The sequence below is a fragment of the Pectinophora gossypiella genome, chromosome 6, assembly GCF_024362695.1.
Source record: "Pectinophora gossypiella chromosome 6, ilPecGoss1.1, whole genome shotgun sequence".
Taxonomy (NCBI): domain Eukaryota; kingdom Metazoa; phylum Arthropoda; class Insecta; order Lepidoptera; family Gelechiidae; genus Pectinophora; species Pectinophora gossypiella.
Window position 1 is genome coordinate 11420328 of NC_065409.1, and position 20724 is coordinate 11441051.

Consider the following 20724-nt stretch of genomic DNA (forward strand, 5'->3'; position numbering starts at 1 on the left):
TTGGTTCTAGGTTTTGGCGTTTCCATTATGAAGCTACTTACTGAATATTTCTGTTCAAGATACACATGTATACTTCGCTATCTACATTAAACATATAACAGTATTCTACACTTGTTATTATTAATATTGCGTATGGCAGACAAAAATAAAATATCCTGTATGGATCAAATATCCAGCTTAAGCTCCCTTAACCAAGTCTCTGCTGCATCCGTCACACAATGCAGCTCGGCTATAGCACCTGGGAACTGGTGCAGAGGGCACTCGTTCACTATGTGAGATATGGTTTGATCCGGGTGACCACTTTCACAGTATGGCGACTCCTTTAAGTCCCATTTATATAGGTGAAGGTTTGACTTTCCATGGTTGGTCCTACACCGGTTCAGCCGTGTCCAGATTTTTCGCTTGGAGTCATTTTACACTTGTAATGGTTGTTAACCAGGCCCCTGGTATTTAGGTTACCAGCATATCAACCCATTATCTATTTTTCGGTCATTTGTAAAGATGTCCGTCATGTCACTTCATATGATGCTCAATGCACTTCTTGGTGGTCCGTTTGAAAGTGAGTAGACTTGAGTGTGACTTAAGTGTCTGAGATGTGTGAAATATGCGTAGATGCTATGTTTACTCCTTACTTAATGCTTATATGTAAGTAGTTAAGTTACCTAATCTTAATTAAGACGCATTAGCGCTTCTGCATTGTCATCATGGTGTATAAGTACGTAACCTGTTGTGAATTGTATCGAGTCATGTCGATTGTACCTACAGCGATCAGTAATAAACCAGTTCCTACTGTGAATAGACGTTTTACTTGCTCTAAACATATCAGTGGCCGACGAGGTAAATTCTACCCACTTCGAGGAAGATGAGTGCCTTATTTGGGAATCTTGGAGTTTTTGACCATAATACCCAAGATTGGGAAATATTTCACGGTCGCATGCAACAATTCTTAATATTGAATGCGGCTAATATTAAGGAGGAGAGCAAGAGTGCCTTGTTGTTGACACACTTGGGGGATGATACCTATCGCCTAGCGCGTAATTTAGTACATCCGCAGGCACTGGAAAAGGCAAGTTACACGGAGCTGGTTACTGCTCTAAACGGTCATTTCAAGGCAAAAAGAAGTACGTTCGCCGATAGGGCGAAGTTTTATGGGGCCAGAAGATCGCCGGGGGAAAGCGTAGAAGAATGGTCAGCGCGGTTACGAGGACTAGCCATTCATTGCGATTTCAGCAGTGCGCTAGAGATGTTGCTAAAAGACAAGTTCGTGCTGGGCATGAACCCGGGACCCGAACGGGATCGGCTGTTTGAGCAAGACGCGACTACGCTCTCATTCGCGAAGGCCGTGGAGGTGGCGCAGCAGGCGGCGTGTGCGCGGCACGCCCGCGAGCAGTTACAGGTGAAGCCCGAGCCTGTGTTCCGAGTGACAACACGACCCGCGACAGGCGGCGCGCCGGCACAGGCGTCACGACACCATGATACCGCGTTACGTTGTGGAGTATGTGGAATGAAAAATCATGCTTCCGATAAGTGTAAATATAAAAACTACCGTTGCCGTATATGTGGTGTAAAGGGCCATTTATCTAAAGTTTGTAAAAATAAAAATTCGATTCGCGTTAACAACATTGATGTGACCGCTGATTCGTCGATGTCACCACAGTCGTCGCCAGTGGAAGAAGCCGAACCGCACGACTGCGTCGAGTGCCAAATGTTTAACTTAAGGTCGGTAAATCAATCCCCTATTATAGTTCCGATTACTGTTAAAAACATAGATCTTAAGATGGAATTAGATTCGGGGTCAAGTGCTACTGTCATTTCTGATAAGTTATATAATATGTATTTTGTTAAGGAACGATTGCAAATGAGCGATTTAAAGATGTGTATGTATACGGGTCATAAAATTATGCCGTTAGGATATTTTGAAGCAAACGTCACCTATTCAGGGTTTACAAAAACATTAAAAATATATGTTATTAAAAATGGTGGGCCGCCGTTGCTGGGGCGTGATTTTATGACCAAGTTCCAAATACAATTTTCTATTACAAATAACAATTACGTTAGCTCGGAGGTTCACATGAGAGAAGTGCAACAATTACAGGACGAATATTCGGAACTATTTATGGATGAGTTAGGTTGTTTTAATAAGTTTAAAGTTGAATTACATTTGAAGGAAGAAGCAACACCAAAATTTTTTAAGCCGAGAACTGTCCCATTTGCTTTGAAGAAACAAGTAGAAGGGGAGATTGACCGATTAGTGGGTTTAGGAATATTGCAACCGGTTAGTTATTCAAAGTATGCGACGCCTATTGTTCCTGTTATGAAGGAAAATGGAAAAATACGTATTGCGGGCGATTACTCAATTACGCTAAATAAAGATCTTAAAATAGATAAATATCCACTTCCGCGCATCGAAGAGGTTTTTGCCAAAATCGGAGGGGGTGAACGTTATACAAAACTAGATCTCAGTAATGCATATAATCAGTTCCAGTTATCCGAATCATCACAGGAGTTAACCACAATTAGCACTAGCAAAGGGTTATTCAAATATACTCGGCTAGTGTATGGCCTCGCAAACGCACCTGCAATATTCCAACGTTCAATGGAAACATTATTAATGGGGATCGAAGGAGTCAGCTGTTGGCTCGATGACGTATGCGTAACCGGTCCTAATAAACAAACTCATTTGGCGCGGCTGCGTGAAGTGTTATGTAGATTACGAGATGCGGGACTGAGACTCCAACGGCAAAAATGCGTTTTCTTCCAACCTTCCGTAACGTATTTAGGTTACGTGATTGACAGGTTTGGTTTAAAAACATGCTCGAGTAAAATTGATGCTATAGTAAAAGCTCCGTGTCCTAGTAATGTATTAGAATTAAAAAGATTTCTTGGAGTAATAAATTACTACAGGAATTTCGTACCTAATGCATCTTCAATTTTACATCCCCTGCATGAACTATTAAAAGCGCGTGTACAGTGGCAATGGGGCGAAAGACAACAGAGTGCGTTTGATCGTATTAAAAGCGAATTGTCATCAGAGCGAGTGTTGAGTCATTTCGATCCGACCGCTCAGCTGATACTGTCGGTGGATGCAAGCCCAACCGGTTTGGGTGCCGTGCTGTCGCAGCGCGGCCGTGATGACGTGGAGCGCCCGCTGGCGTTTGCTTCTAGATCGTTGTCCTCCAGTGAGTGCAATTACAGCCAGATACATAAAGAGGCGACCGCTATTGTATTTGGGGTGAAACATTTTCACCAGTATCTTTATGGAAGACTCGAGCCTTTTATACTGAAGACAGATCACAAACCGTTGCTGTCAATATTCGGGAAAAAGTCTGGAATATCCGTTATGGCCGCATCTAGGTTACAAAGATATGCGTTAATTTTGTCTGCATATAACTACAATGTTCAATACATATGTAGCAAAAATAATATTGTGGCTGATTATTTTTCGCGCGCGTCCATGCCATTAAATAAACATGATAATCATTGGGAAGATGTCGATACGTCAATGTTTATTAAGTTTTTAGATGAAAGTATTGAGCCGGTATCATTTGACAACATAAAAGATGCAACGCGTCGTGATTACATCTTACAGACGGTAATTAATTACGTAAAAAACGGTTGGCCGCGTAAAATAACGTGTCCTTCTATATTGCCTTATTTCCAATGCAAAACAGATCTTGAATTAAATAACGAATGTTTATTTAGGAGTCATAGGGTCATTATACCGGCAATATATCACGATAGAATGCTAAAAGAATTACATTCAGGGCATTTTGGAATTGTAAAGACTAAACATAATGCACGGAGTCGCATGTGGTGGCCGGGCATTGATAAAGACATTGAGCGATGTGTGAGTGCGTGTGCGACGTGCAGCCACACGCGCAGCGCACCGCCGCGTGCGCCGCCCGCGCCCTGGCCGCGCCCCGCCGCCGCCTGGCAGCGGCTGCACATTGATTATATGACTATAGGTTCCAAGATATATCTCATCGTCATTGATGCGTATAGCAAATGGGTAGAATGTTTAGTCATGAATTGCGGCACTTCGACTCGTTCATTAATAAATAAATTAAAATATTTATTCTCAAGGTACGGTGTACCGACTACTATAGTGTCAGATAATGATGTCAAAATTAATTCATGGGAATTCAAAATTTTTTGCAAATTTAACGGGATTCAATATGTAACTTCTCCAATATACCATCCTAGTAGTAACGGACAAGCTGAGAATTCAGTCAAAACTTGTAAAAAGATGTTAAAATGTATTTTTAAAGAGGAAACACCTGTAAATGAAATAGAAAACAAATTATACAAGTTTTTATTCGATTATCGAAATACAGTCCATTGTACGACGGGGGTTACACCCGCAAAACTAATGTTGGGCAGAGACTTGCGTTCTAGGTTGGATTTAATTTTACCATGTAAAAATGATAGTTTAACTAATGACAGATTAAGGGATGCGACAACATTAAAACCAAGTAGACAGTTTGATGTAGGAAGTTTTGTATGGCTAAAATGGTATATTGGAAGAAAAGAAATGTGGACTCATGGAACTATTACAGCAAAGTTAGGCAACAGATTATTTGAAATTTATGTAAATGATTACGGGGTAGTTTGTAAGAGGCACGTTGATCAAATTTTAAAATATACTGGTGTACCCCTGACGGGGGAACGAACACTATCAAATGAGGATAGTCATTCTGCGCCATTGTCAGAGCCAGCGACGTCCTCTGCGACATCACCAGCCTCACAAAACTTCGGAGTGTCAGTGGATACACCCAGTAATATTCAAGAGACTGATGTGTGGGAGGAGGCGGTGGATGTTGTCGGGGACGAAGTGCAGGCTGAGGCGGAGAGCACGCCTATGGCTCTCCAAACTGAGCCAACGGAGGCCGTCGGCGATCAGGTTGTTGAAACGCCACCGGCACCTGTTCACCGCCATCTAAGACCTCGTAATAAGGAATTGGATTTTAAAAAGTTTTTCTAACTTATATTGTTTTTTCTATTTTAGGCTTGAAAATTAAAAGGGGAGGATTGGTGTATAAGTACGTAACCTGTTGTGAATTGTATCGAGTCATGTCGATTGTACCTACAGCGATCAGTAATAAACCAGTTCCTACTGTGAATAGACGTTTTACTTGCTCTAAACATATCACATCATCAACTCCCTAGCAGTGTCTCGTTTCTCACGGGGTCCGCTTACCTAACCTGAAGATTTGATAGGACCGGTTTTTACAGACGCGGACTGCCTGTCTGACCTGCTAACCCGCGAAGGGAAAACCAACCCAATACAGGTTAGGTTACCTCCAGGCCAGGTTAGGGCGCTTCTGCATTGTAATGTCGTGAAATAGTAAATGTTTCTTTTAAAATATAAAATAAATAAAAGTCAGAAAGGTATAATTTTGTCGGTTTTACGATATGCCCAAGAACAAAGCGGATAAATGCGTTCCATGATTTTTATATGCTCCCTATGTTCTACTTAACCTTTGTCTTTAGCAGCGAAGAAGTTTATAAAAAAAAGAATACCAACGAAACAAAGTATACTTATTAATATAAAAGTTATTCAATTTAAAGTTTTCCATTATAATAATTTTCTAGGAAAATTGTTACTTGAACTTGTCTTCATTTTAGGCGGTATAAAAATCTCAAAATTTTTCTATAATATACTTGTCATCTCTACTTTTGAAATAAGTACAGTATATTATTAATAATTGATAAATAATAATAATTAAGTATGCCATTTATTTTTATTAAACATAAAATAATATTTCATATTTCTTGTAGATATTTCTTGGAGCCGTGGTAGCCCAGTTGGTAGAACGCTTGCTCCCACTGTGAGGTCGCTGGTTCGATTCCAGCACGGGCTTAAAACCTATGATTTTCGAAATCATTTTTCGAATTCATGTTTGGATCATTAATGATTATTACGTGATCAGTGATGAAGGAAAACGTCGTGAGGAAACCAACATACCCGAGAAATGCCTTTCGGAGGTATGTGACCTAACCTGTTGGGCTGGTTGGCCCTTTGCGTCGCTTCTGTAAAAAACCGGACCTGTCAAATCTTCAGGTTAGATAAGCGGACCCTGTGAAAAACGGGATAACGCTAGGGAGATGATCAGGATTACTTGTATACAATGAAACGCTGCTTCGTTATTATAATGTCGGAAGTGATTGGCGTTAAAATATTGGATTACATTTGAAAGTTTTATTTGAAAGCATTTCAGCGTTCTTATGTGAAATGGAATATTAATTAGAGTGTAAAGAAGAGCTAATGGCCCCGATTCCTGCAGACACCTCCTAATTGTACCTTAAGTTATGCTTGTCATTTTCTTATCCGCCGAAAAGGGACGGATGATTGACAGCTCTTAATTTTAGGAAGAAAGTGTAAATGAATGAATAACCCGGGCGAATCAAAAAGGTATCTCGAATGTGAGTATCAGTCCGTTTGACGTGTGCTGTCAACATAATTCTGGGAGGTTATTGGCCAATGTAAAATTTTTAGACGGTTGTTTTAGATTTGTGCTTGAAATTGACGTGTGTTCCATAAATTTTATGGTTGTCGATTACCCGTCCCTTTCCTTTTCGGCGGATAAGAAAATGACAGATATAATTTAAAATAAAATTAGATGGTGTTTACAGGAATTAGTAACAATAATTATACTCGTCATGTTTCTTCAGCTTTTATACGTCTTAATATAATGTACGAAAATTGTGCATATAATGTACCTATGTTGTCGGTATGTAATGTGTGTGTCTGGTTACCCCGGTGGGAAATAGGCGCGAGTTTACGTATGTACGTATATAATACAATGTCTACAGTTTGTCTTGTTGATTTGTGGCAGTGCTCAAACAAAGTTACGGGCACTGAATATATAAAATAGTACAAGTATATAAGTGTAGGATACTATATACGAGTATGTGGGCACTGAGGCCTATAAGGTGAATGCCTTGGAGAAAAATAACTACAATAGCCACACTGTTGTGGCTGGCCGCCCTATTTGCGCGGCATATAAATATAGAAAGTAATTCCCCAGTAGGAAGAAATATACATATTTAGCATTCTGACGTCACAAGTTTGAATCCCACATATTTGGATCATCATGATGTAACTTAAACCTGAGACAAATGTAAAAAGCAATAAAAGGTTATGAAAAGAAAAATAAAGAAAAACCCTTGTCAGGGTTATTATTGAGCCGCCAAAGGCCCCTGACATGGCTCATGTGACGACTACTTACTTACATCATTAAGTAGTAACCGGGACCAACGGCTTAACGTGCCCTGCATGGATCATCTTACTTTCGGACAATGAGGTGAACAGCCTGTAATGTTCTAACCAAACTAGGGATCACAAAGTGATTTTTGTGATATGTCCCCACCGATCCCAAAGATAGTGTAAAAGAAGTCTAATGTTTCCATTAACTATAGGACACCCATATTATACATAAAGGGTTATATACAGTTAGTGTTCATAGGTAGGATGCCTATTATGCGGCCGATGAGAAGCAAACAATAACTATTAAAAACTTACTTTACTTATTTCCCATTCTTCATAATTTGTTCTAAAGAAAAGTAATCATGATTTTCATACTTACCGAAGAGATGAAATAAAATTTGATTGGAAAATCGTTATTCAGTTGAAGCCTACTTAACGTGTCCTCCAAAGTCCTTCCTTTGTAAAATGCCTTTGATGTGTTTATCTGAGGCAATAGGTTTTGCTGTCCATTGTTAATAAAAGATCGATAAAAAAAATACAAAGAAACGAGATAATAAGTGAACCTACAATTTAGTCTAAGTACAAACTTTCATAATAATATTATTACATTACAACATTTTGCATCGTACTCATGTAAATGTCTGACATCGTAGTAGTATTCTCTACAATATTGTACTTACTCCATATGCAAAAGAATAGTGCAAAATTTAGGAGGCGTATACCCAACAGTGGGATGTTGCGGGCTGATTGATAATGATGATATAGAATAAATAAAAATTCTAAAATTAACATATTTTATTTCGGAATAAGATTTTACTTAGTTCTCAGAATCTGGTGTATATTTTAACGTCTCCAAGGGACTTAATTAAATTCACTTTTGTAAAGTAATTATCAACGATATTATTGTACGCGTAGTGTACGGGCATGAGTTGTTTTGGAAAATATTCCGTTTATTCCAAGTAACGCGGTCATATTCGATAAAATAACTGATTTCCAAGAAACTCTTAGTTTAGGAGAACCCGTGTTAACAAATTACTGATTCTAGCAATTTCAGAACTTCAAAGTTGCTTCGGCATAAGTAAGTTACTTTAATATTTTCGCTGAACCACGATATATTTCAAAGAATTGAGCTTTTAATTAGAAAGAACAAGAGAGAACATTTATTTTTGAGGAATTTTGAGAAAATAAAAAGTAGATACAAGGTCGAAAGGTCACCTACACAAAACACGCGGCGATATCATTGCCCTTGGCGCGTGTGGGTGGCATCATTCACGGAACCTTTATTAGATCATCTTATATTAACGAAAGTGACGTGGGGTATATCGCACTCTAATTTGGATGAGACCTCAATTCAGAAATTCAAATGTCTATTGAATATTTAACAGAACTGATTGTAATGCCAGCGAACAAGTTGTTTTGATAGGTTTTCGATAACAACTCGTTCAACAAACATTGTTTTGGATTCCATTTAAATTTAGGAATTAGGTAGCGCCCTGTCGTCTCCCCGTCCCTTCGATTCGTTCGCTATTTTACAACTCGAAACAAAATTTGGCGTCGTCTTTTCGAACAAAACTCAGAACGGCTAATGGTTGTAGCAATTGGAGTAATGTAGTTTCCAACCCGCGCATCGATAAAGAGAAATAATGTTTCAAAAGAAAACGTATTTTTCTAATAAATTATCCAGCTACAGGGGAAAATGAATTAAAGTTTGCTTTTATAAACTGAATAGCACTGAATCAGAACTGAATATAGTGTTATTTACGGGCCATTACGTTAATGTATTTTCACATTTGAACAATACATTCAATACAAATTATTGTTTGTGAAAGCATTGACAAATGATGCGTGGTTAAAAGTTATAAGGTTAATTAACATATAGGTATGCTAAACCCTAACATTCTGTTTTCTTAAGATATTACAGTAACATTCTAATGTTCGTTCTCTTGACACAATAAGGACAAAACTAGTTAAACTATAACAACGTGAAGTTTCAGGGGAATGGTCCACTTGCCCACGAGTTGCCGTTGACTCTGGTAACAGCATTATATTAGTAAACTTGTGAAATCTTCGCAGTCAAGTCTACGTGTTAGCCTCTGGTAACTCCCATACGTGATCGCACGATTATACAAGAGGTATTACTTTTTCGTTTTAATTATTGTTCTGGTTTATTATTATTGCGTATAATAATCAGCTTCTATAGTATACATAGCGGTGATATAATATTTTAAGTAACAAGAAATCCAATTATACATATATTATATTAGCCTGGGTTACATATGATACGTGTAGGTATCACTTAGTTTACAACTGTACATAGAAAACCTTCGATATTTGTATATTATGATCAAAATAAAAATCTCACCGAACTCTCCATTAGACCAACATGATAGGTGGTGGTGGCCGACGATCTGGTGAAGGGCGCGGGAAGCCGCTGGATGCGGGTAGCGCAGGACCGATCGTCGTGGAGATCCTTGGGGGAAGCCTAGGCCCAGCAGTGGGCGTCTTACGGCTGATGATGATGATGATGATAGGTGGTGAACCGTATCGCCGTCTATGAAGATCGAGTCTAGAGTGCTAGTGAAAACTGCACTTTTTTTTTGAAGTTTATTAAAATACCCCAACTTCGTAATGTTTCATTTTACAGTGTCGTATCGTGTCTAGTCTGTGGCTTGTTAGCCATGCAGAGATAATAACATAGCTTTCGCTACACATACTGGAAGGAATATTGAACGTATGAGGTTACAGTAACTAACCTTGTTTACTGTGGATCGATTGAACGCTCTAAATTATCTATCAAACACCTGATTGGTTCATAGTCTGTTCCTCGATCACAATAGAATATTAGAGTGATACGTGAGACATACGTGAGCCATGTTAGGGGCCTTTAACGGCTCAATAGCGACCCTGACACCAGGACTGTTGCTGTCGGTCACTCACCTCACACCCGAGACGATAGAAAAAGAAGTATAGGATATTCAACATAGGCATTTTTCCTAGGTAAGTATGCATCTCTTAGGGCCACATCTTCGCTCGTCATGAGTTGACAACAGGGTCGAACATAATATGCACAGTTTAAAAAAAATGCCAACTGTCATACTGTGTGAAATAATAGGCTACTTTTCTATCAGTCAAATCAGTTACTTTTTACTGAAGGGCAAAACACGTAATTACTATGGAATTTGTATGAAAAAGCACACTGAGTCACCCGTCATAGAAAAACGTGATAAAATGTCGGACCTATTAAAATTACGTTTCTCTTTATTAAAATTCATAAATAAGTGAAATAAGAAAAAAGAAAATGATTTTCGTTAGTTTTATATCTGTCTTTATTTAGTAATAATAATTTCATGAGTTATCTTGAACCTACCCACTTCAATTATTTGCTTGGCTTTCCGGAACTGTTATTCTTTCGGGATTAGAAGATGCTTATCTTATAAGATACATTCCAATCGACTAATACGTCAGAGGTGTAAGTAATCAGAACAAAACCCTACGAAACCCTAAGATGGATATCCATAATTGTCCAGCTTGTTAGAAAGGAAAGAATCCTGTAGATTTTTACGATATGTTCGGAAAAATAAGCAGCGGGATGCGTAATACAAGATTATTTTATTTATTATAATAATACCATTTAGTATAATCATTATCACTAATTTAAGAGTCACGCTCTTGTCGGTGTAGCATTCTCCATTCTTGTCTATCAAAGACCAATTCCTTCACCTCCTTATAAGACACTACGTTCGCCTTCTCTTTAAACTGTTCCATGTAAGCTCTTCTTGGTCTTCCCCTTCCTCTCTTTCCTCTTTTTTTTTGTTTTCGATTTTCTTTTTAGTATAATACTAAATAATAATAGGCATTTGGCGTGACGTGACCACACTTACCTAATCAGAGAGGTCTTATAAAGCTATTACATTAAATGTAATTGTGTAGGTACTTGTAATGTTCGGTGAGTCTGTTATTTTAGGTGCGAAGTTACATAATAATTATTACTCGTAGGTAGTGATGTGCCGTTCCGGAATGTTCCCAAAGTGGGAATGTCCCCGTTGTAAAAACTTTTTAATAGTAAGTAAAAATAATAATGGCTGCTTTTCTTTCTCAAATTGTTCTTTCTTGTACTCTGGTCTTATCTGCCTAAAGGTTAGGTGATAAAGCTCTTTTTACATAAGATTTGCTGCGCCTTTTTTGCTGCCTCCAATATTCCCATTTTGGAATGGCACACCACTGCACGTAGGTATAAACTCTATCGTGTGCGGTAAGACTAGGTATTCACACGAGCGTTCCAACTTGTGAAGGACACAAAAAGTTCTTATTATTTTCCAAGTTAAAGTCTTTTGTGGTGGAGTCTGTCTAAAGTGCGTGAATGTTTTGCAAATTAATACATTATGTATAATACCTATGCGTTAGATTTGATTATGTTTGATATCGATAAATAAATTAACGTTTTTGCTATAGAACTAATACATATAAGTACTTACAATAAGTAATTGATATGGATTTTGGATTTGGATAAGTAGTTATAAGCTCATATTTTGTTATTTTTTATCGATACATCTACTTAAATACCGTAGGTAAATACCATCATATAATAAAAATTATCATCATGGCAATGAAATAATTAAAAATTACATCATTTTTTACACCACCTTTCGAACCTTACTTGAACAGGTACAAAATGAGAGACAACTATTTTATTAACATTTAAACCTCTAACCAAACCCTTAGTAAGAAAGAAACCTGCATTCAAACAATACCTACTTCAGCTAGTGTGGATTAGGTACGACATAAGTCCCTTTGTCATTCAGACAAGAATTTCCCATTCGGAATATGATCCATTTCATTCTGAATTCTCAACGAGACGTCTACGCGCCTGTTTAAGACGTGAGATACTGGTACTGGGAGCAATGTAGAAATAGTTTATATTCCACTGGGGTAGACAGAGTGGTAACATATTATTCTAAGCCAAAAGTTCGTCACGACAATTTGTCAGTGCGCTGTCATGTGATGTGGACTAACAATGGCTTGTCAGCCGCACAGCCTTTCCGATTGGATTGTGCTTCTGAATTTTTTGCTCTGTTGTATTGTTGGGCCATATTTTATGTTTGACGTACATAACTACACTACATATAGGTACCTTTATTGTTGTTTTAGAGTTGATCATTAACGTTTCGATAAAATGACTTCTCATCTATCGTGTGGGTTGTGAGTGGTTTACCAACCCTATCAACCCTGGTGCCAGGGTATACTATTGAGCCGCTAAAAGCCCCTGACATGGCTCATGTAACGACTACTAACTTACATCAGTAAGTAGTAACCGGCACCAACGGTTTAACGTGCCTTCCGAAGCACGGATCATCTTTCTTTCGGAGAATCAAGTGATCAGCCTGTAATGTCCTATAACCAAACTAGGGATCACAAAGTGATTTTCGTGATGTGGCCCCACCGAGATTTGAACCCAGGACCTCCGGATCGTGAGCCCAACGCTCAAATCACTGGGCCACGGAGGCCGGTATAAGGTGTTATGGATGACGTAGGTTAATTAAATTGGTTTAAAAGAAGCGTTAAGTCGCCAACAAATCCGCCAGTTAAATCACCATTTGCAACTTTTTTCTTTTTATTTTGATGCAATAAAGTATTATTTGAATTTAAAGCATTTACCTGTATAATTTTTACCTAATTAAGCATTTTACTCAAAATTATTGTAGAAAGATTTTTAACGGTAAGTAATACTTAAATTAAAATATGCACAATAATATTATTAAATATTTCTGGCAACATCCTGAGAGCCGATAATGATTTCGGAAAATTACCACTCTCCAATCCGGCACATTAATTAAATTAATATATTAATATTCAAATTAATAAAAAATAAAAATCACTAATTATAGGTAATGATAGATGTTGGAGTTTTAATGCGCAGTGATTTAAAAAATGAAGCAACACAGACGCTTTATACCTACTTATAACAATTCAATTTAAACTAAATATAAGATAGATGAATATATTAGATAAGTGAAATTTTTGAGGTTGGGTTGATGAGGTTGGTAATACACCTCACAACCCACACGGTAGAAGGAGAAGAAGAATAAAATTTCTTGGCCTGAAAAATATATACGTAATAAAAAACAAAAGTTGTAAAACAATTCAACAGTTCTAAAAAAACAACGCAAATTATAATGAGGAGCTTTAGACTATTCACAGCAAGCATCATGGCGTTCATTTCGTATGCCTTTGCCAATGGAGAAGTTGCGAAAATAGTCTGACAGTACGAGACAAGTAACAAGAAGTTCCATCCCTATTAGTTCACATCTAAAATTACTCGGTTCATCACAAGTTGTAAACACTATTCACATAGCGGTTGTGCGGTAGCGTTTCAAACAATACATTTTCTTCTCCAGCAAGTTCTTTTTCCTTTACCACATAAAAAAAAAATTCACAATACTTTAGGACCAGACTGCCACTTTATTCTTCCACTTCGTCCCATGAGATCGTTCAGCCGAGTAGACCACAAAAAAGATATATATTATAAAAGTTACACTCGCCCGACGGTCAGATATTTATTAAGTGGCCGACTTGTCACCTAATCCTTTCAGTACTGCTGCCATTCTAATCAAGTCATTTTTAAGGGGTATATAAAAATCCCGCCTCCGGAACGCACAGGGTACCTTGTGGGTTGAACTCAAAGTTGCGCACGGTACAAGTTCGATCAACCGCAGTTGGCCGCAAGTACATGCATCTCGGAAAATTGCAAACAATAGACCAGCGAGAAGCCAACGAGTTGGGAAGTTCCGCCTAGGCTCACCCGTCAGCTACATAATTTGTTAGCTGTTGTTTAGGTCCATTTTACACCATACGCGGGGTGTTTATTAGTGTTAGTTGGAAACTAATGTGAACTCCGGTTTTAGTTTGAATCATATTTGCGTAATACAGCCCTTTCACATTGTTTTAGATGATTTTGTATTTGCACGCGGAGATATTCAATGTTATATTATTACTAATTACAGTTAAATTATTGGACGATTTTGTAACTGTGCATGTTATACGTACCTATATGATAGCAGCAAACGACGAAACTGGTTATAAACAGTATTTAGTTGTATTTTTTGAAATTGGAGAGAAAGCTTTCGCCTCAACATTCCTGAAGGAGCTCAGTTTTACCTGATGATAATGGTTGATTTCGATCGTAATTTACTCTAGCAAAAAGAAATGGAGTGTTGATGAAAAATGTACGTGCTTGTAGCGCATAAAGCGCAAAGAACCATTACGTATAAAAAGCGCATTCATTTAAATGACGGATTTCTCTGCAATAAAAACGCCGTCATACCTCACGTCGCGTCGAAAAATGTCGTCGCGACGCGGGGCGTGTCGTGTGACGTCAACATTTATACTCGCTACCACAGCTCCTCCGGTTTCCTTGTCAACACCCGTCACCCGACATTGAAACGTTTTATACAATGTTGTGTTTTATTTATACTTGCAGTACACCCTGGACACGTCATACAAAACATCTTGATTTACACAGACACTACACACATGACGTTATCATACACGCGCATCTGTGTGTGACGTCTGACGTCTGACGTCTTTGTGTGGTCCCAAAGCGACTTCATTATTTTGGAAGGGAAGATAATTTAATTATTAAACATTCATATTTCATTGAAATATTATGCAAATTACCGAAATTACCGAATGAGAGTAAATGGTTTATTGATGGGTAAACTTACATAAGAAAGCCCTTAGTTAAAGTCCAAAAGCCCTACTCTCGACTTACGCAACCGAACAAATTTGCATTTTCTGCAAACCCTCTGAGACATAAATGATGTTACAAATCATCAGTATAATATACTCAATCAGTATAATTATTATTTACACTTACATAGCGTGTTATCGTAGATAAAACATACTTATATGAGCTAATACCTCAGAATACACCGACTAAAGAACGTATTTTCCATTACGTGTATTTTCCATATTTTTTTGTGCACAATTTAGTGGTGTTACTCCTTCACGAGACATTCCTTTTCTTAATCCTTCACATATATCAAGATACGACGTATCTTTTAACCAAATACACAAATACAAGGCACAAATACACATGTTTAAACAGAGTATTGGCGGAATATGAGATCTAACCACGGCTACGCACGATACGAGCTGAAGTAAATCTGAATAATAGTTCGTTGGACCTGGTTCTTGTTTGCATAAGACCATCCCGTGCAGTTACAATGCTCTCTTGGGAACCTTTGAAGTTTCTAATATGAAAACCTAACCTATGTTTAAAAGGAGATGAGATTTAAATAGTAAAAAATACGTTCTAAATCAGTTCAAGTAGTAGGGACGGCCTCCGTGGTCCAGTGGTTGAGCGTTGGACTTACGATCCGGAGGCCCCGGGTTGGAATCCCGATGGGGACATATCACAAAAATCACTTTTTGATCCCTAGTTTGATGAGGACATTACGGCCTGATCTCTTGATTGTCCGAAAGCAAGATGATCCGTGCTTCGGAAGGCACGTTAAGCCGTTGGTCCCGGTTACTATTTACAGATGTAAGTGAGTAATTGTTACATGAACCATGTCAGGAGCCTTTGGCGGCTCAATCATAACACTGACACCAGGGTTGATGAGGCTGGTATTCCACCTCACAACCTACACGATAAGAATAAGAAGTTCAAGGAGTTTGGCGCTTCTTATGAAATACCTCGCCTATGTTATTGAAAGTTTTTTGTGACTAAATATGAATCCTAATAAAACCAGACATTTCAAAAGAATGTTGGCAAAGTTCGTCAAAGAGTTTTGAAAAAATAACTCCCGTGAGTCGGCGGCTGTCAAACGTGGTACCCAAATGTCGAAGTAAGTTTGGGTTGTCAGTCGTTCACTTTCTTCAAACAGTTTAGAACTAAGACATATTCTTAATTTATATCAAGTTAAGTCTTTGCCTTCAGAATATTAGATCATTATTTTTAACTTTGTTTTGACGTTTTAAGGCCTCGGTCTCGAATTTTGCGGGCAGCGGAGCGGCAGCGGCGGCGGCGCGGGAGAGGGGCGGGCAACGCATACCTGTTCTCGAAACCAGCGGGCAGATCGCGCGGCACTGTAGCGGTGTAGTGTTGTGTTCGTGGTTGTGTTGTCGACATTCGCAAACGAAATGTCTGAAAATCGGCGACAACGGCATTTTTTATTTCTTCCCATAAACGATTAATTATTCTTCTATTTTTATGGTTCACATCTTTGCTGTTCAATATGGGTCTCCTCTCAAAGATTGCCGAAATAATTTGCTCTTGCACGTCCGAGGACATTTTGATACCTACGTCACGAAAAAAAAGTACAACACTATACTACAATGCAGACGCGCAACGGTCACCGCTCGACTGGAGTGCACCGCTCGTTGCCCGCCCCCGCTCCGCTCCCGCGCCGCTGTTTTCGAGACCCGGTCCATTTGACGATACGCATAAGATCCTGCCGCTCCCGCGCCGCCGCCGCCGCCGCCCCGCTGCCCGCAAAATTCGAGGCAGAGGCCTTAAACGCGCGTTGAATTCAAACAAAGGAGGATGTGTTACAGTTGTCACACTCGTTTGATGCAGTGTTGCATCGTGCGACTCAGATCAGTGGTGCAATACTTATTTCTCCAAATTCACCCATACTCAGTGTGCAGGCTAAAAACCAGCGTCGAGATATTTCATCTCGGCATATGCTGAGCTTGTTACTTTTTGTAATGGAAAACTTTATTTTATAATTGTGTTATGTAAACCTGTGGATCACAATAAACACTATTTTATTATTTATTTTACTCCTTAACTTAGAGAAAAAACATTAGTGCAGAACGTAGCAAACATAAAACTGGTATTTTACATCGATTTGCTTAGATTTAGGTATGAATATTCTGAGCGCTGACCTAAAACGGATGGTGGGTTTCCGTTATGGTAATGGCCACCTTAATGGGAGGAATTAGGCAGGGTTATGAAAATGTGCCCGTTCGAGTAAAACGGGTGCTATTTAAAGAATAAAGAAAATTCTAGGATTATCCCGGGGCATATTTTGCGTAAACCAGTTATGCGACTTCCGTCGAATGACCTCTGGGTTTAATCACCAAATTAGATTGGCATGGGTTTCCTGTCCTGATTACGCACCACCACGATTGACCACGGAGTTTCTCTTCCCTACGACACATCACTTTCGCTTCGTCCACTCTTATTAAAATCTTTATGCATGATCGCGATTTAGAGTACTCCAGGTCAGAAATGACCTGGCTTTTCTGCAAAACATTCTCGATTTGATCGCCGCATTTTCACCTAGACATTCCTTTATTTATTTATTTATTATAGACAACTTACAAGCTACACTCTGCACATGCAAAGTTACAGACAATAAAAAAAAGATTAAGAGCTAGCTCAATTACAAGTAGTCACAGCATGCACAATCAAGTGAATAAGAAAAACAAGATATAAACTATATTAAAAAATAAAAAATAGACATAATTTAACAAAAAGCAGCCAGTGCAATATTTTTATATGCATTTAAGGGCATAGTAATGTCATCATGATATCTGGCCAACATATTATACAATCTACACAACCTGGAAATAGTAGCATATTGACCCAAATTCGTTCTAGATGGTGGAGTTACAAAGAAGGAGTAGGCTTTTTTCCTACGAAGTCTCAGCGGAGTACTTATTTTAAATTTTGATAAAAGATGTGGGGAATCAATAGAACCGTTAAATAGTTTGTGCAAGGACACGAGGTCCAGTTGCTTCCTTCTATCAGCTAGAGGCCGCAGGACATAATGTTTCAGTCTATCCCGATGGTTTGTAAGCTTCTTAGCCAAGAAGTCACTGTATGATATATGGTACATAAAACGCCTCTGTACACTTTCTATTCTCTTCTTGTATATATCATAATGCGGATTCCAAACACGCTACAGTATTCTAAAATGGGACGAACTAGCGAGTTAAAAAGTATAATTTAGTGAGATTTAAATTCTTTAGCATTTCTTATCACAAATCCAAGTACTTTAAAAGCCTTCGTAACAATGTTATCTATATGTTTATTAATTTAAGTTGATTATCAACTTAAATTTAATAAATCTATTGTATCCTAGAATGGTTTTCACTTTAGTCTGGATAAAGAAAGAAATAATGATCATTTGGCAATAATAATCATAGAGGTGAAAAAAGTACCTACGCTTTCTATGAAACCAACGTGATAGGTGGTGAGCCGTATCGCCATCTATAACGGCCATCTTAACTAAGACGCTGAATTTCAGCTGATGTCGATGCATCTGAGAACTGGAGAGCTCTCACTCGGTAATAGATTTAGGATTACGTGCCCGAGGGTGCATGACGAGTTGAATCGGCTCAACCTGAGTGGTTCTTCATCAACTCTTCATACAAAAAACCTCGTTTACACAGACACTATACATTGACGTAATCGTACACGTACATCAATGTGTGTGTCGTGTGACGCCCATACGATTGAAAAGTAAGACCGAGGGGGGTGAGGTAAACCTAGCTCAGCCGCTGGTGGGGTGCGGAGAGTTATGTAATTCCTTATTCTAAGTCCGTAGTGAAAGAGTATGCGATCTGATCAGTATAGTAAGATAAGTTCTATGACTGCAAGAAAAAAATCACAGTAGCCAAGTTATACCTTAGAAGACGTAAGAAGAGAAGCTTACAGAATACAAATGAAAACAGACGGAGTAAAATTTAATTAAAATTACAATTCATTTATTTCAGATATTAAAATCTATATTTTCAATAAAATTATAAATTAAAATACAACAAAATAATAATAAAATTAGAAAGGCAGGTTACCTTCTCACCAGCACAGCTACAGACGTATGTCTCTCTTAGCAATGCCGGAGAAAAGGGCATACGAGTCTGCGCCCGATCATTTGCAGGATAACATTGGAACTCGTCCGCACTCTGCGCACTAAAGACACACCTCGCCTGCGCATGGTCGCATGAAAGCAGGCGATGCGCGCTTCCGCGAAGATTCCTGATGTCCTGAAGAGACCACCCTGAACGCATTATTATGCGTTTATTTATTTATTTATTATGGACAACTTACAAGCTACACTCAGCGTTTGATATGATGTTGATTGTACAATAGTACAGGACACGGAGGTCCCTGTAACTTCGCTTAGTATGATTCGCCCTCAGGCTGCGTGTAGTGTGATGTACAATACGTTTTAAAGAGCGTAATTTTTACCTCTCGTGAAAATCGCGGAAAACTTCCGGCTATCATATTTTCCCTTAAAGGCCCTTCCGCTCTTAAATGTTTGGACGCAGTAAAATGATTATTTAATAAGTTGTATTACACGGAAAAATATAGGGTAAATGGTGTAGAGGAAGTTACTTAGACGAGATAAGTGAAAAGGCCGACGTATTCACATGGAGGTCAAGGAACAAAATATCGAGGTAAAAGCTTCACCGAGAAGAGCCCGGCTCATAAATTTAGAGAGAGAAAGAGAGAGAAGTAAGTAAACCTTGATTTGTGTCATGATCACTTTTATTGTATAAAGTTTGAGTAAGGTAGATAGATAAAAATCATTTATTTGGTCTACAAGACACACATGCATACAAAAAAGTAGAAGATTAGATACAGACAGCTAATCAATAGAGACAAAGCTCTGTATTTAGCTCGCCAAGTATGTAGGTATGTGTGCTACAGCAGCGCAAATCAGTCAGACTCTCATAGTAAGCTCTCTATCTCACTGGTTACATAATTAGAACGACCTAGATTTCCCAGTGAGGTCAATTGAAGAAACGAATCTTTCTAATTCCTGCTTCATCTAATTAGACCACGGAAAAACTGAATCGTGTCGGGTTTGCCCGCTAGTTGAGAGGCCTCAGGGGCGTGGGTGGCCCCGATACATTGTTTCAGTGCATTGACATTATCGTCGATTACGACGTCGTAACGCATCATGTGGCCACAGTCAAACTAACTGACAAAGATATGCACATAATTCCATATCTTTTCTCACAGGCGTAGTATGAAAAGGTCTGTTTATATTATGAAAATATTATGGCCTTCGTGGAAAGTAGCCATTTAAAACCAAATAAAGGAAACACTAGGATAATCTTGCTTCAGTCATAAGTGCACTCTAAAACTAGGTTATATTCTCCCTCGTGAAAACGTATTTTTATAAACTTAAGTAAGGATTTTAAGACCACTTTTTTATATATAAAAATATATTACGTAATGGAAATAAACAATTATAAAAATCGGTAGCATTGATAATCTCCGCAACACTTCAACTCATAATTTTGATAATGAATAATTATGAATAATTTGTCGATAAAATAAAGTCAATCTAACAAAAAATATGATTTCTTTTATTTATTTATTTGGTTCTCCAACGATGAGAACAAAACACATCACAAAAAGAATATACAAAATATATGCTTAAATACAATTGCCCTATTTCTTAAAGGAGAACACGGCATGCTCATAATGTAACATTTTATATAGTTACATAATTCTAATTTCGTACATAAAACCTATTGCCGACCCCTACGGACTCGTG

The 20724-nt window shown here is 38.3% G+C and overlaps 3 protein-coding genes across 3 annotated transcripts in view; 2 read left to right on the forward strand and 1 right to left on the reverse strand.

The window, feature by feature from the left end:
* LOC126367526 (integrin alpha-IIb-like) overlaps positions 1-20724 on the reverse strand; it is a 363625-nt gene that overhangs the window by 189823 nt on the left and 153078 nt on the right. The gene's annotated exons all lie outside the window — the stretch shown is intronic.
* Positions 1-20724, forward strand: part of LOC126367544 (vascular endothelial growth factor receptor 3-like) — a 103511-nt gene that overhangs the window by 3049 nt on the left and 79738 nt on the right. The gene's annotated exons all lie outside the window — the stretch shown is intronic.
* Positions 796-5096, forward strand: LOC126367562 (uncharacterized). The gene is made up of 2 exons (XM_050011142.1): positions 796-1719; positions 5006-5096. Exons 1-2 carry the CDS (start codon positions 863-865, stop codon positions 5016-5018), a joined length of 870 nt encoding a protein of 289 aa, XP_049867099.1. The 5' UTR covers positions 796-862; the 3' UTR covers positions 5019-5096.